Genomic DNA, 17,512 nt, shown 5'->3' on the forward strand with positions numbered 1-17,512 from the left:
AACAGTGACCAATAAAGAGATGTGACTTGTGTGCATGAAATGTACAGGAATCTGTCCATTTCATCCACATTTGACGACCCCATCCAGGGTGGCTTCCTTACCCAGGAATTAGTGTGTGAAAAGCTGGGTAAGATTGCTGTGAATATAGGGAGGAGATGTCCCATTTCATCACATGTGACTGACTCCCATTAAAAGTGCATGACATGTACAGGAATCTGTCCATTTCATCCACATTTGACGACCCATCCAGGGTGGCTTTCTTACCCAGGAATTAGTGTGTGAAAGCTGGGTAAGATTGATGTGAATATAGGGAGGATATGTCCATTTCATCCACATGTGACGACTCCCATTAAAAGTGCATGAAATGTACAGGAATCTGTCCATTTCATCCACATTTGACTACCCCATTAAAAGTGCATGAAATGTACAGGAATCTGTCCATTTCATCCACATTTGACGACCCATCCAGGGTGGCTTCCTTACCCAGGAATTAGTGTGTGAAAGCTGGGTAAGATTGCTGTGAATATAGGGAGGATATGTACATTTCATCCACATGTGATGACTCCCATTAAAAGTGCATGACATGTACAGGAATCTGTCCATTTCATCCACATTTGACGACCCATCCAGGGTGGCTTTCTTACCCAGGTGTGTGTGTGTGTGTGTGTGTGTGTGTGTGTGTGTGTGTGTGTGTGTGTGTGTGTGTGTGTGTGTGTGTGTGTGTGTGTGTGTGTGTGTGTGTGTGTGTGTGTGTGTGTGTGTGTGTGTGTGTGTGTGTGTGTGTGTGTGTGTGTGTGTGGCCATCTCTTACCTGGTAGCTACATATCCAACCAGGCAAGGTCCTTCCCTTCTCCTCCAAATGACGTCCTGGTGACGCCATAGTCCCAGAAGAGTTCCTCTCCAACCTTAATGTTCTGTATGGTGAGGAACACTAACACCAGTCTGGGGCCATCTGGGAAGGTCAGGTCAAGCCTTTAGGTTGGGACGCTTCCTGGAGTGATTCAGGAAGCGTCCATATGTCTCCACTTCAGGGTGGCAGTCACAACGGGAGGAGGCGTCAATGCACAACTCCTTAAAAAAGAAGCGGTAGATGGAATCATCCCTTCGATGTCCCTCAGCTACTGAGATAAGGGTGCCGTGGTAATCGCACACGACATCCCCTTTGTCCATGGGACATGTGGCGACTACACCTTCAGTAGGAACATAGAGAAGGGCGTTAGTGTTTATGGAGACATTCAAATAATTTACCTTTTTTAAATGAGCCTGCATTTCACACAATATAGGCAGTGGCACTCACCTTTGCCCTTCTCCCCCCCAAAGTCCCGGACAGCAAGCCCACGCCAGCTCTGCTCTGAAATAGAGCGGATAAGGCTCTGACTGGATGTTGGCGCGCCTAGAGGAGCGACCCATCCACGCACAACATCCTGTACGGAGGGGGTGTTGCTAACCCAGCGCTCCTTGGTGAGGGACCGTCGCACCGCCTCCTCGGTGGGTTGTGTGGCATGCCTGCCCATTGCCTGACCTGTGTGTGATGAGTTAAACGAGTGAGCAGTGCAATCAAGGGAACAATAAGAAAAGGGGAACACAACACTGCCTGAGTGCAAAATACTTACTGAGAATGTAGGACGTTCTCTCCAGGAGCTGCACATTCCTCCACTTTCTATACAATGGCCTGTATGCAGTGAAGCCGGCCCCTACACACAGCCTCTTACTAGGCGCCACAGAGTGCAGAGAGGACGGAAAGACCTCCAAAAACCTGTCCCACTGAATGCCCACGGTTACAGGCGGTGTTGGCAGGCTGGAGGGGGAAAATAAACACCATGTCTATTAACGCTACTGCAGGGCCGCTCACTGGCCAACAGTTCACCCTACATGAGAAGGACACAGCGAGCGGGCATCTGATGCAGTTGAAAGTGGGCCTCCACTCTGCTGTATACCAATCAATAGTCTCAACATAGTGAAGGCAGTATTATATTGATCCCACAACATAATTTACCTCTGCAGGGTTAGCGCACATAAAACAGTACGTTTTCCTTTTATATTGCTCTGCATTGAGCATTTCTATATCTGCCATGAGTCCCACAGTAATAGACAACAACAACAACAACAACAACAACAACAACAATTACAGCGTTTTTGGAGTTCAAACTGTGAAATCATTAAATAATTTTACATCATCACAATAAGTTCCCATATGGCACCCCTCTACTCAAAAAAACAGCCAGCTGACTCGTCTGAACACATACCTGGCCGGTCCTGTGGAGGTGGAGGGCGACTCGGAGGAGGAGGGCGTCTCGTCCACCGCAGCCCCAGGTTCTTGTGGCAAATACCTGTGTTGATGGAGGACTGCTATGAGTGCCTTGGCAGTATGCATTTTTGCAAAGCTCTTATTCCCCAGTTTGAAACATGCTCGTTGAGTAAGTCACTCACTTCTTTCTGAGGCGCTGCAGGTCAGAGTAGATGTTGGTCAGTGGGTTGCCGCCACAGTCCACAAAGAACCTGCCCTGCCCTGAGGTCAGGCCTTTGGTGGCTTCAGCCCTCACATGGCAGAAATAGCACTCCAGCAGCTTCAAAGATACGGTGGAACATGCACATGAAAAAAGAGACACATCATCAAAAAACACCTCATCATAACTCTGTTCAACCCCTAATACACAAAAGACTGTCGTCCCATTTCAAGAATAATATAATGACCTACCTCGTCCTCTTGCTGGCTGAGGGTGAAGGTATGCCTTGGAGCTGGTTAGCCGGATGGTGGTACCGTCATTACCTGTGGTTCTATGCAACCAGTCATGCACCTGTGAGGGTGGGAACATAGCGGTGACACCAATGTTTAGGTTAACAGGGGGCAGAATGATTGTACTTTGGTCAATTTAGAAGTACCAGAGAATTATATGTTGCAGGTAAAAGTCCTGCATTCAAAAATGTTACTCAAGTAAAAGTAGAAAAGTATTATCATCAACATATAGTTAAAGTAGCGGCAGTCAAAGTAGTGATTGTGCACATTGGTCCATTTCAGAATAACATATATGATATGTTTTATAATGATTGATCATTAAAGTGTTGAAGTCCTAATGGTACTTCAATAAATGTACTTAGTTACTTCCCAACTCTGGTCACAAACACTTACCTGGAACTCCACCACTGCCTCTTTAGATAGCTTGTGTCGAATGAGAAGAGCTGTGACACAGTAGCTACGGTAGGCCGTGAGGTCCGATCTGGGAACTATTTGGCCAGAAACCAGACGGGACTTTATATAGCCCACTTTGTCCTCAGCTGCAACCAGGATGTCATTGCTTTGCCACACACACACACACACACACACACACACACACACACACACACACACACACACACACACACACACACACACACACACACACACACACACACACACACACACACACACACCACACGCACACGCACACGCACACACCTGATATTTAAGAAGTGTGTTTTATATTGAGTTATCTGTTTCATCCTTTCATAAATGTGAGGACCAAAATGGCGGTAGACCAAGGGCTGGTAAGGGTTTTATTGCTGTGGGGGAGCTGGACCGAGACCCCACTGTGGTCTCGGAATGTGATGGGGGATGTGTGTCGGTGCAGAGGCTGCTGAAATAGGAGACAGTGAGGGTCAGAGGTGTTTGTATGAGATGACTGGACCAGTTGTCCTTAAACTCCACCCCCTCCTGTATCATTTGGTATGAAAGCCTATCCAGCTTGCTGTTCTGTCTCTCTCTTCACGCGTCGCTGGGACAGGAGGTCTGGTGGCCTGTGGGCAGGAGCCAGGAGTAGGCCAAACTCCTGACATTACACATAATACGATATGATTGTGTATGGTAATGTATTGCATTGTATATTACCATTAAAGTGGATTATTGTTAAACGGTTAAGTGTATGCTCTGGATTCCCTTCATGTAAGATAACAGCTTGTAGGAACGCGAGGAGATTTAAGCACAAATCTCCCAACAACACACACACACACACACACACACACACACACACACACCTTGTGTCAGTGCATAACATAATACGAAAAACAACATACATAAAAACATATACCTCATTGTTTGATCAGCGTTCAACAAATATATATAATACAAAAATATACACGTACCCACACACCGGCCAGCCGGGCCACGGACCACCCTTGTAGCCTACAGATAAATTATACATCTACTATGCTCATATACTGTATACTGTTATGGCTAGATTCCCCAGTCAAGCCAAAACATAAAAGAGATATTAATATTATATCATTTAACTTGGAATATCATGAGCATATGACTCGATCCTAATGCAATAATCTGGCCAGCCCTGCAGCCCGTTCTAGGTTCTGATTGGCTCTCTAGGTTGGCATTCTAGCTTCTGACTGGCTGTCCAGGTTGTCAATCACAGCCGTGGGCATATCATACTATTGGTAACATCGCTAAATGTACTAACTGATATCTGTATGTTGTTACTTCGGCATCATTTTAAAACGTGTATTACAATTAAATCACTTGTTGTAGTTGTAGCCCATAGTTTAGCATACTCATCCCGACTCAGCCTGGTTGTTTATGGCCCTTGAGCCACGATGTTATGGGGCCAGAAAAACTGTGAATTAGGACCCGCTAGCCGGTACTAGGCCAAGTGGAAATGCCACCGGGCTCGGCACGCTTAAAGCGAGCTCTGCGCTGCAGAGGAAACACGCCATTACTGATCAATCATCAAACGAAGCTCGGGAGCTTGTCTGATGAGTGGACCTCTGACGCGGGTTAGCATGGTGCTAACACACTCGCCGTATAAATATGGTATGCTTCATGCAACCTGTACAAACTAGTTATCATATGAAAGCTGAGATTCCACATATTCACTTCACACTTCCACTTAAAACGCTTGAAAAAAATGTCAATTTTGTCTTAACCAAAATGGCGTGAAAGTATAAATGTAATACAAGTTTAAATTTACCTCATTGGACGTCCAAGGAGAGGGGACATCTTGTTCCTAAAAATTGGTCGGATGAGAAGAGAAATATATGTATGTGATGACAAATGTATGTATGTATTGATAGATATAGATATACCAATATATACCAATATATACCAAGCTTCCATGACTGCTTAGGATCCAAGCTTTCAGGAAATGTATAATATGTTCAATTTGAACCATGTTCATCCAATAATGAAGTACAAAAACTAATCTGACTATCGCCAATGTACACAGGCATGTTCAAGAAGGACACCATCACCTTCATGGCCGTTAACCCCTCCGCCTTTATTACCATCCCTTTCACCCGTAGCCCCTCCAGCAGTCTCTCTTTTCCTTCCACATATCTCATTGTCACCTCATATCCCTCCCCCTTCCTCCTGCATCCCACACTCCCCACACTCATCCTGTATTTCACACAGCATGTCCAACATAGAAATCGTTCCCCTCCCTGCCTCCACCGTGACAGCCAGTATTTGGTCAGCCATGTACCCGATGTCTTCATTACCCTCTCTTTCCCACCTTCCTCCTCCCCTTGAACTTTTTCCACTCTCTTTCCCCTGGTTTTTTCCCTGTTCCGATCTGTTTTTATCTCCTTCTTCACCCGTTTTTTTGCTTTGTCCAGGCCCCTCCTCCTTTCCCTTCGTCTCCATTCCCAGACTTCTCTCCTTCTCCCGTTTTCTTCCTGCTTTCCTCCTCCTCCATTCTTCTTTGCACACTCTTCTGTGCATTCTCCGTCCTGTCGCTTCCTTTCGGTGCCTCGCAGCTCTTCCCTGCATGTCCACTCATGCCTCCGCTGCTGCTCCCCGCACCCATTTCCAGGTTCTCTCCCGCGCCGCTCACCCTCTCTCTCGGCCCCGTAGGAGCCATTTTCATGCTTGCTTCTGCCACAGGAGCACCCACCTCCTCCTCTCCTTGTGTCTTTGCTTTCTTCCCCTCCTTTACTTTTCTTTCTCTGGCTTCCTCCGCCATTCTCTCCACCTCAATCCTCCTCTGTTCCACCGCATCCGTATCTTCGCTTCTTATTTTTTCCAACCTGACGGTCACCCCTTTTTATATTCTTTCCTTTTGTAGAGCTCACCTCCATCTTCTTGACCTTCATATCCATCTGCTTTACAACTTTTCATCTCTGTTCTCCAGAATTCTCCGCTGCTTTAAGCTCAGATCCTTCCACATTCTTCCCCTCCCCCCACATTCCAGACATTCCTGAACTCACGTTGTTATCCTCCGTATTTCCGTCTATACTGTCCATATTGTCCCCCCAATATAATACCCCCCAGCAACGCTGTTTAGGGGGGTGTTTATCCAAAAAGTAATCCAAAAAAGGTCTTTGATACTCCACTTTGTCCGTGTTTAGCTCCAAACAATTCAACAGCTCTTTCTCCGTACATACACTCAGCGCCCCTAGTGTCTCAGGGTGGTATGGCCGTAAGCAAAGAGTTTGGAGGGATATTGGCTACTTGTAGCTGAGAGGGGCTGGATGTCTCAGGGCCGAGTTTGGGTGCTGAAAGGCGGACTGACAAACCGCCTTGTCGATACCCAGCAGCTGTGGGTTCTGCAGGGGTCCCCAGGCCTGCCTGTGAGCCTGTCTCCCCCTCTCCAGCACCTGCGAGCTCTCCGGGGTCCTGGAGAGGCATTTTCAGGCTTCTCTCTGCACCCTTTTTCCCCTACAAAAATGACTTTTAAATGGATACTTTTGGATGTAAATGGTTCACTGTGTCATGGCTATGGGTCTCTGAAACAATCAGGCTTTTAGCACACTGTTAGCAGAGTTGAATCCGATTTTTAGGATAAACTAGTTTAAATCACCGTTGTCATTATTGTGGGGGATCTAGGAATGTACCTGTGTGTGTTGCGGAGCTTCCCTGCACTTTAAATCCATTGATTTGCATTTTTTTAGGGTGTTTTTGACTGTTTTTGCACTGTGCTCACTTGGCTGATTTGCCCTCCTGTGGGGACACATGATGACTAGCACGGAAGCCTAGGGCGTGGGCCCGGGTGGAGCCGCCGCGGGTGCATATCTTGGTGGTAGTAGCAAATATTCAAATGAGAACTTTGAAGGCCGAAGTGGAGAAGGGTTCCATGTGAACAGCAGTTGAACATGGGTCAGTCGGTCCTAAGAGATGGGCGAACGCCATTCTGATCCGGGTCCGGGGTCTCACGGTGTGTGAGGTTATGGAAGTATATGTCTATATATACTGATGTTTATTCATGCACAATGCCCCCCTGTTTCTGACTGGCTGGTCCCGATATATATATATTTATACACACACACACACACACACACACACACACACACACACACACACACACACACACACACACACACACACACACACACACACACACACACACACACACACACACATACACACACACACACACACATACACACACACACACACACACACACACACACACACACACCCTTCATAATGCGCCTTCTCCTCGTTTTCCCAGCATTCAATGGATTATCCGTAAATCATACAATCAAAACCAAAACGTTGATTTATCTGTTTTCCCGAATAACGTCCGTTTTTCCGAAAAACCAAAAAATGACACCGGTTCTTTCTTAAACGTTGTTCATATGTTTTGGATGCATATTGTTATAGTATTTTTTCAGGCTGTTACATACAATTAGCCTCTGTTGCTACCTGCTGGTGGTGAGTAAATATTCAAATCAGTTAAAATTGACAACCAGTCCGCGATTTTTTTTTAATGTATCTGCCGGTCCTTGGCACAATAAAGGTTGGGAACCCCTGCTCTAATAGACGCTACTCAAGATGGCGCAGACAAATCAACTTCCGGTGATACAGAAGAAATTAAAATAGTCGACCTGAGACGCAGCCCCTGTCTCAGCCTGTCCCTCTCAGGAGCCAAGCCTGGAGAGGACTGCCCAGAGTGGGTAACGCCCCGATTGCACCCGCCTCTTGAGACATCGGCCCCCAGAACTGGGGGATTGCCCAGGGCTGGCCCACCTTCATCTGTGTCATCTCTGAGAACCACGAAAGTTACATGGGAAATAAGCCCCTCCTACACCTCTATATAAACAGCGTGTGGAAGCCCTTTCCGGCTCACTCTGTCCTGATGCAGCGCAGCGAATGCATCTCTTGCTCACGTGTATAGCTGCATATCCTCCTTAATGCTGAAAACTCACACACACAGCTACATGTTCCTATAATACACACTGCTTGGATTTGTTCACCTTTCAGGGCTATCCTGGCGGGAGATTGTTTAGATATAATAAGCCCAAACAATCAAAGACTCCTGGGTTTACTACTGAATATGTGTATTAGTAGTAGCTATCACTCAACGTCATTTAATATTTCTTGGGGTCTAAGGTGGGAATTGGATCTGCCTCGGTGGAGAGCAAGGATGGCCAGTGCATTCAGTCCTATAGCCGTCTTGGTAGCAGGATTCAAACCCTTTCTTCCCTGACTCAGCGAGTGCCCCATGTTCTCATTTCTGTGGCAGGTTCATTCTCTGGCGGCCCCTTATAATTCACTGCCTGATACTCTCTCCTCCTCACTATAATTCTAATCCTAACTGTCAAACCCTTTGCAGGTTGTAACCTAAAATGGACGCTGTGACAAAGGTAACTTTGTCACTGTGGACTGACGGCTTCGGGCCTTGTAATATTGCACATGTGGTTTAGTTTGAAAGTGTTTCCCCTCCCGTTTTGTCTGTGGCTGGTGATTGGGTTCACCTGGTGCCCTGTGTTGTCTCCTCCCCCCTCACCTGTGTCTTATTTGCCTGATTAGTGTGTGTGTATTTAGGCTCTGGTTTCCCTGTCAGTGGACAGGTAGTGTGTGTGAGATCCTTGTTGCTGGTGACTGTGTTCACATGAAACAGTAAGATTGAGGCTGTGTCATGTACCTCAAGGAGTAATAAATGCCCACACCGGGTTATGTTTGAACTCTCTGCCTCCTTGCTTGGTCGGGCCGCTCAACGGTCAGTCTCACGGACGCCCACGTGCTTACTCCTCCTCATGCCTTGAAACTAAAATGGCGGCCCACTTGAAATTAATTAAGAGAACAATTGAATTGTAAATAAATAAGGAGACAACATAACAATTTGTAATGAACTTTTTATTGGGGTTATTACAAAGGTCAAACATAGGATTAAGAAAATACATGGCAATTTACCTGCTTACGGGAACATACCAACCCAGTCAAACGGCATTTCGTGTTCACCAACACGATTTTTAATCTATTGATTCGTGTTCACCAACACGATTTGCCCCTTTTTTTCGCGTTGCACAGCACGATTTTAAAAGCAATGTATTTCTACTGGTAATGTGTTTCGTGCCTGCAGGCTGCAGCACGTCTTTTTCTCCGGTCGGGTCATGGAAGACCGGAAGCTGTGTGGTTCATAAAAACATGTTCTTACTCAATATCAAGCCACAGTTATTGCTTTTATTTTAAATCGTATAATTTCGGACTTTTGTTGCCGTCTGTGAGGAAAATAAATGGGGCTCAGAGCCTCAGGATACTGAAATCTGTATTTGTTATTCTTTTCAAAATAACACACTGTTATTTACTCACCAATAACGCACAATTATCCTTGCTTTTATTTATTGGTTTAAACATTAAATAACAGATTAAGGTCAGATTAAGAAATGTGCAGAATATGACAGTTTAATGGTGGAGGTACACACATATTGATAGATGTCTTGTAATGCACTGTTGAGGAACCTGTGACCCAAGTTTTTCATTCATTGCATAACTACACCGTAGTTGTGTATGATATGTCAATAAACCTTTGAAAATCTTGAAAAGGATGTGCAAAATAGCCATAATATACAGTCTTTAATTAACTATCAGTAGAGAATAACGAGTAATGAATATACTTTATTACTTGTTTCCATTCATGTCAATTGCAGATACATGTTTAGTCTTCTCAAGCACCAACTATCAAATATCTCTCCTGATTGTTGGCACTTGACACAAATCACCTTACCCGAATTTTACTCAGGTGTAAGTAACTAAAGTCTGATTTAAGGGTTGTTTATATTTCACATAATTAACTCAAATAAATGCAGTGGAGTAAAAATACCAGGTTAACCTCTGAATTGTAGTGGAGTAGAATTACAAAGTAGCAATGAGCTGTCATGTGGGTATATATTAATATATTAATGCTGCGCATTATGGACACAAGCGATTTTCACCCATTTATTAATTATATGTTTTACATTTGATAACACCAATGTGTTTAATACTGGCAACTTCTAAATGTGGGAAAAACGAAAACGTTCAGTAGAGACGTCCCGTAGAACATTTTGCGAAACACAATAGACAGCATGTGTAGTTCTGGGGGGGGTGTTCGATTCCAGTTTTGGATAGTCTGGCGTGGTTTCGTTCCATTTCACACAGCTGTTTGACTCTCTGCGTAACCTTACGGGACTGTAGTCCTAAACGATGGATGGGGATTATGGGTAGTGTAGTGTCTTCGGCCATCCTAAACTCAGAAATGTTGACAATCGCAATGATGCTCGAAATGTCCCTTTATAGGCCTGCGTCTGTTTCCGGTTATTTTTATTTTGAAATTCAGTTCCTGACGGACGCCAAAAAAGCCCGAGATTATGGAATTAAACCAATAAATAAAAGCAAGGATAATTGTGTGTTATTGGTGAGTAAATAACAGTGTGTTATTTTGAAAAGAATAACAAATTAGAAGGAAAAAATATTTAAAAATACAGATTTCAGTATCCTGAGGCTCTGAGCCCCATTTATTTTCCTCACAGACGGCAACAAAAGTCCGAAATTATACGATTTAAAATAAAAGCAATAATTGTGGCTTGATATTGAGTAAGAACATGTTTTTATGAACCACACAGCTTCCGGTCTCCCACGACCCGACCGGAGAAAAAGACGTGCTGCAGGCAGTAGAAATACATTGCTTTTAAAATCGTGCTGTGCAACACGAAAAAAAGGGGCAAATCGTGTTGGTGACACATGTGTCAGTTAACCCGAGATCTCAACATTCACAGACAGTCGGGGTATATTAGTTTTTGTACTTCATTATTGGATTAACATGGTTCAAATTGAACATATTATACATTTCCTGAAAGCTTGGATCCTCAGCAGTCATGGAAGCTTGGTTTCATATTTTTAAAACAAATGTAGGGCTATGATAATCCTCTTTGCACATTTTTAATATTCAACTTTTCATAAAAGCAGGAATATGTTCACTGGTTTTGGCCCGTTATCTCAGGATGAGCAGTGCTCTCATAGATAATGCACATATCAATGCAGAGCTTGGATCAATACGTATCCAATGAGACCCTGTAAGTCATTCTCAAACATTGTGGAGACAAAAATGTCCAGGTGCTCATATGAACTCTACTTATTTAACTTGTTAAATGTCCACCGTTATGGGACTGTAGCTCAGGCCAGCTTTGTCCCTCAGCCTTGTTTCATACATCACTACAAAGCTCAGACTGAGACCTTTCCATAGACACCATGGATATCAATATCAGACCTTGTTTAGACAAACAGTGACCAATAAAGAGATGTGACTTGTGTGCATGAAATGTACAGGAATCTGTCCATTTCATCCACATTTGACGACCCATCCAGGGTGGCTTTCTTACCCAGGAATTAGTGTGTGAAACCTGGGTAACATTGATGTGAATATAGGGAGAATATGTCCATTTCATCCAGGGAGATGTACAGGGCTTTCTTACTCAGGAATTAGTGTGTGAAAGCTGGGTAAGATTGCTGTGAATATATGGAGGATATGTCCATTTCATCCACATGTGACGACTCCCATTAAAAGTGCATGAAATGTACAGGAATCTGTCCATTTCATCCACATTTGACGACCCATCCAGGGTGGCTTTCTTACCCAGGAATTAGTGTGTGAAAGCTGGGTAAGATTGCTGTGAATATAGGGAGGATATGTCCATTTCATCCACATTTGACGACCCCATTAAAAGTGCATGAAATGTACAGGAATCTGTCCATTTCATCCACATTTGACGACCCATCCAGGGTGGCTTTCTTACCCAGGAATTAGTGTGTGAAAGCTGGGTAAGATTGATGTGAATATAGGGAGGATATGTCAATTTCATCCACATGTGACGACTCCCATTAAAAGTGCATGAAATGTACAGGAATCTGTCCATTTCATCCACATTTGACGACGGCATTAAAAATGCATGAAATGTACAGGAATCTGTCCATTTCATCCACATTTGACGACCCATCCAGGGTGGCTTTCTTACCCAGGAGTGTGTGTGTGTGTGTGTGTGTGTGTGTGTGTGTGTGTGTGTGTGTGTGTGTGTGTGTGTGTGTGTGTGTGTGTGTGTGTGTGTGTGTGTGTGTGTGTGTGTGTGTGTGTGTGTGTGTGTGTGTGTGTGTGTGTGTGTGTGTGTGTGTGTGTGTGTGTGTGTGTGTGTGGTGTGTGTGTGTGTGTGTGTGTGTGTGTGTGTGTGTGTGTGTGTGTGTGTGTGTGTGTGTGTGTTAGGAGATTTGGTTGTCCACTTTCTTAAATCTCCTCGCGTTCCTACACGAGCCATTATCTTACAGGAAGGAAACCCAGAACCTACAAGTAACCGTTTAACAATAATCCACTTTAATGGTAATATACAATGCAATACAATCAAGTACAATCAATACAGTACAAATTACATACAGTTCTGTGGGATCCCACATTTACCTGATACTCACGTGAGCCAGCCAGCCAGCCAGCCAGCCAGCCAGAGGAGAAAGAGACCGAACACAGCGGGGTTTCTGTCTATATCCCTCGCTGACCCAAGGAGGAGTTATCTGCGCCTCCCTTCCAGACCAGTGATTGGCTGCCCAAATTATCATCAACACCCCACATCTTAAGTCCCCAATCCCAGTGGCTCAGCTTCCTTATCACAGGGATCTGAGATGACTGTCAACTCCACACCTTCCCCCTCTTCCTTTGTCCTCACAAAACCACATGTTAGCAGGCCCAAAACCAGCCCAGTTTTCTACACAAATCATTTTCCCTTTTTAAGCATCTTGATAGTTTACTAACCTGAATACATACAAATATTTCTTTACAATTCCCTCTTTTGCACTCTTAAAAAAGAGAGTGCAATTTACACAAGGCACTTGCAAAAAACTGCATCCTTGTCTGCTGAGTCTCCATACTTTTTATTCTCAGTGTCCACAGTGAAGGGCACTCCGTCCAGGCTCTCGTTGCAGATGACGCAGCGGAAGCAACCGGGGCGGTAAGACTTCCCCAGGGCCTGCCGGCCTGCATGTCCATGATTAGATGTCCACCTGCGTTGCACTTGTCTGCAGACTGCTGGAACCCAGAGTACAGAAAGTCCTCTTCACAGAAAACCCTTCCTGCGTCATAGTAGAACGCCTTCCCTCTCATCCTTCGACTACAGGCGCTGCAGGTGAAGCAGCTGTCATGGTAGAGGCTGCCCATAGCTTGGCAGGCCTGGCTGGCTCCATACACCGTCTTGTTGCACTTAACCCACACTCCTGTTTCAGCGGAGAGTGGAGTCCCCTGTGCCGTCCTGGCTTGCCGTGTCTTTGTCCCCTCTGATCCACTGATGGCGGCTTCCGAGTCGATGCTGAATAGATGTCCTCCCGATCTTCCTTCTCCGATCCGATGATGATGCCTCCCGGGACGACTGCTGGATGGATGATGGATGTCCTTCTCCTCCAATCCGCTGATGACAGCCTCCGAGTCGACCTCCCTGATGAGAGCCCGATCCGTCCTGATGTCGTCTAGGGTCCTCGCAGGTGTTTTTCCCCCGCCGCACACTGGCTCCGCACAGTGGTACCTGTTGTCCCCCTTTTGGCATCAACAACCTGTGTGGAGAAATCTGATACAAATCCCTCAAGCCTACGCTCCGGGCTCTGGGGCCCTCGGCTGTTTAACCCACCAGTGCGTGGCAACTTGGAGCCTGTTGGTGGGGTATCTTAAAACAACAGACGTGTGTGCACAGGTTTTCTAAATTAATTGTGCTGCTTCAGCATCTTGGACTGTGCCCACTAAATAAGAACCCCAACATCTTTAGGTAAACTAAATAACATATTTCAATAGCTCTGAATTTCTGACAAGCATCTGTATTTATTTTTAAATGAAATCCCTGAGATCCCATTAAAAATCTAAAAATATGATTTGAACTGCTAATGTTTCTGGTAAAGAAACACACTAATCTTATGGATTCAAAAACAACCAAAATCACAATGCTAACAAAGTGAATGGCTTCCTGGTGATACTGCTTCTACCCGTCAGTGCTTAGATATTATCCCACTGAAAAAATGAATACAGAATTCCCACCAATTGTCATCAAATGTCTTTCTAAATGTAGATGAAATGTATATCCCCATAATGACCTAAACAATAAAGTCTATGGCTTTTACTTCTTTACCAGACTAGTTACATGATGTTGTCCAAATCACATTGTGTCTCATTACATTACTATGTTTTAGCTTAACTGTAAATATGTTCTTTCTACATTTCAAACCTCAGTTACTTTAATACCTGTTGACACATTACTCACCGGTCAGCCTCTCCAGTATTTCATTCTGGACTTACATCTCTCTGGTAGCCCCTTGGCCACTGATTCTCTACCTGTGCTACCTGCTATAACTCAATCAATACTATAGACATGTCAACATTCACCAAACAGCCTCTTATCCCCAAATATGGAGCAGGTCAATTCTAAAACTGTCAATCAATGGTCAGATTGAACAATGGAGTTGGGCAGCAGGTTCCTTTCAGTCCCTAAATGAAAAATGTACATTGTAAAGTTTACACTCCCCCTTTTTTACACATTCTCTCATGTGTAAACAAAAACCTGTATGGGAAGAAAACCTTCAGGTCATAATGGATTATAAGACAATACCAAACATTTTTCCCAGTAAACACTTGAGAGTGTTTCTCTCCATCATTCAGTCCTAAAAGAAACAGAATTCCAAATTGCCTAGTTTGAGTTTCACATTCTGCAAACAGCCACCTCCTGTGGGAGTGAAACATCATCAACCAGATTAGATACGGTTTCCCCTTTTGTGCAATGTTAGGAAAGCTCTCATTTCACACATTATTATCACACAAAAATAATGTGTTAGTCCAAAACATGCTTGATTAGTCATCGTTTCAAATCACGCAGTTGCACTGATCAGGTGCAGACATACACACACTCACACTGTCAGGTTGTAAAGTCAGGTTTGGTCAGGTTCACCGCAGAGTCAGTCATTGACAGTGCCTTCCCAAGTTACCCTGTCGGTCAGTTGGTCTCAGTCTTTTTGGCCATGTGTTGTGCTCTGCAGAGACTTTGATGTTCCAGCACAGGCCAGCATCCTCCGTCTATACAAATCTGTATATATGGAGCGCCATCACTTATTAATTCACAATTACAACTATAATGTTCAAGATATCTCCAACCCCTCCTTGCTGTTTCCCACATTCCCTGAAAAGTGTCTAGCCAAAAAAAATGTCACTTCCTTATTGTACTATTACTACAATTCATTTACACCTAATTAGTATTAAAATGACCAATAGATCTATTTCAGAAACATGTGTACCTCACTATCTTGTGTCAAAACATTACTAGGATCTGTAAAGCTCTGCTATTTATTCCATAACTCATTCTATCAATTTATCTTCAATTCTGGTGCACTTAAAGAACAATGTTACCCTCTTTCACAGTGCGTGGAACTCTGGGTGTCTGAACATGAAACCAGTACCTCAAATTGAAATACTATATTTTGTTTAGAACCAGCTTTCCCTTCAACATGACCTATATAAATAAATATTTATCTGATCTTATAGAGCTGTTACTAAAACTCTCCCTTTGAACTGATCAATACTGTAACAAATTAAAACACTACCAAATTCACACACGAATAAAAAATCCAGTGCATACTTCCTTCATGCCCCCCCCCTTTTTTTGTATCAGTGTGTATTAGACTGATTTTTCACTTGCCTTTAATAGTTCCCCTCTTTTCCGCTATTTTTATTTACCAATTGACTAATTTATGGTCCATACATCTTCTTATCTTCACTTATTTATCAAGTCAATTCAAGTTCTTTACAATACATTAGTAGATACCTTGTGGAGTCTTCACAATAACTAATCCCCTCTAGGATATGAAATCCATTCATCTTCAAGCAGATACTATGTCCTTATTTATGTTTTGTTCACGATAACAATGGTATAACAACCACATGTCATCCATTCTGGTCCACCTAAAAACCAATGTTAAACTCTTTAGCAGTGTGTGGAACCCTGGATGTCCGAACATGCAACCATTCCTCCCTCCTTTATCAAGGATTTAAAAACAGAAGTCATTTCATATTTCCCATGGTAATAACTATGCTACAATGGTGAAATCAATTATTTAGATTGGAATACTATATCTGGCTTGGCACCAGCTCTCCCTTTAACATTATTCAAACAGATAAAGATTTGTCTTATAGAGTGGTTCCCAAAACTATCCCACTACTTTATTCACACGTGAATAAAAATGTCAAAGAATATTCTGTTAACCTGATGAAAAGATTGAAGAATATGGTTGTACTTTGTCATGTGGCCCCCTTTAACCCTCAGTGTGTTCTCATTTTACTCTAATAGTTTACTGCTATTTTTAATTTAATAAATCTTTCTGTCTTTACGTATTTATGCTTTAAATGTGCGTTTTGTGAATAAGTGTGTTTATGTGTAAACTCACTCATTCCCGTTTTCCTTTTCTCCTCCTCTGGTTTTCTCAAGCCGTGACCCCGGCCTCCTCACTTCTAATTGACCATGCCAACTCCTCTGATTCTGTGTTCTCTTCAGTCCCTCAGCTGTAACTTCATCCGCTGTCAGCCATTGGCCCAGTTACCTCTGCATGCCCCATCTTGCACTGCTTTGCATTTTATCCCCTCCTTTACAGTCTCTCTGCTGTTTTTATGGGGGGCAGATTCTGCTCTCATGTCCCACACTTTGCTCTTGTGCTCAGCTTGGAACTTCATGGTCCCGTCTGAGGGACTGATGAGCGTAGATTTCTGCCCGTCAGCATGCTGTCTGGTTCTGGATGTCACAGGCGGAGATAGTTCTGGCTGCAGTCTTGTTGTTGTAGTTTCAGCTCTGGTTCTCTGTCTGTTCGATGGAGAAGGAGGAGTTTCCTGTTGGGTTAGGTCTTGTGTCTGCTTGGAGGGTCAGGACCGTAGCCTTTTCTAACTCAGAGGGGGAGTCCAGGTCTCGGGACGCATTACCTATAAAAAATCTAGCACACTGAGGTTAAATAAATCCAACCCTTTCCACTCTGACTCTTTGTAATCATACTATCTGTCTTAATTGTTAAATGCCATCTAAACAACCTAATGGATGTCTACAAATGATATTACAAAAACCCACTCTAAAAATTGTTTCATCCATTGCTACATATGTACCCAACATAACTCTTTCAGGAAACCATTCTCTCCTATACATTGAAAAACGTACATTCCAGCATCACATATTCCACACACCACGAAAGAACATCTACATATTTTCTCCAATATTTTAAGCTAGTTTCTATAACAAGATTATCACGTGTGACATAATAATCAGATGTCTTGTTTGC

At 43.7% G+C, this 17,512-nt stretch overlaps 1 protein-coding gene across 1 annotated transcript; it reads right to left on the minus strand.

Annotated features, from left to right (window-relative positions):
* Positions 1-837: 837 nt before the first annotated feature.
* LOC117443123 (N-lysine methyltransferase KMT5A-A-like) lies at positions 838-1,788 on the minus strand. Its single transcript, XM_034079066.2, has 3 exons — positions 1,614-1,788; positions 1,298-1,522; positions 838-1,190 (listed from the first exon to the last, which is right to left on the minus strand). Exons 2-3 carry the CDS (start codon positions 1,512-1,514, stop codon positions 967-969), a joined length of 441 nt encoding a protein of 146 aa, XP_033934957.1. The 5' UTR covers positions 1,515-1,522; positions 1,614-1,788; the 3' UTR covers positions 838-966.
* Between the last annotated feature and the right edge of the window lie 15,724 nt (positions 1,789-17,512).

This window comes from Pseudochaenichthys georgianus, unplaced genomic scaffold (assembly GCF_902827115.2).
Source record: "Pseudochaenichthys georgianus unplaced genomic scaffold, fPseGeo1.2 scaffold_542_arrow_ctg1, whole genome shotgun sequence".
Classification (NCBI taxonomy): Eukaryota; Metazoa; Chordata; class Actinopteri; order Perciformes; family Channichthyidae; genus Pseudochaenichthys; species Pseudochaenichthys georgianus.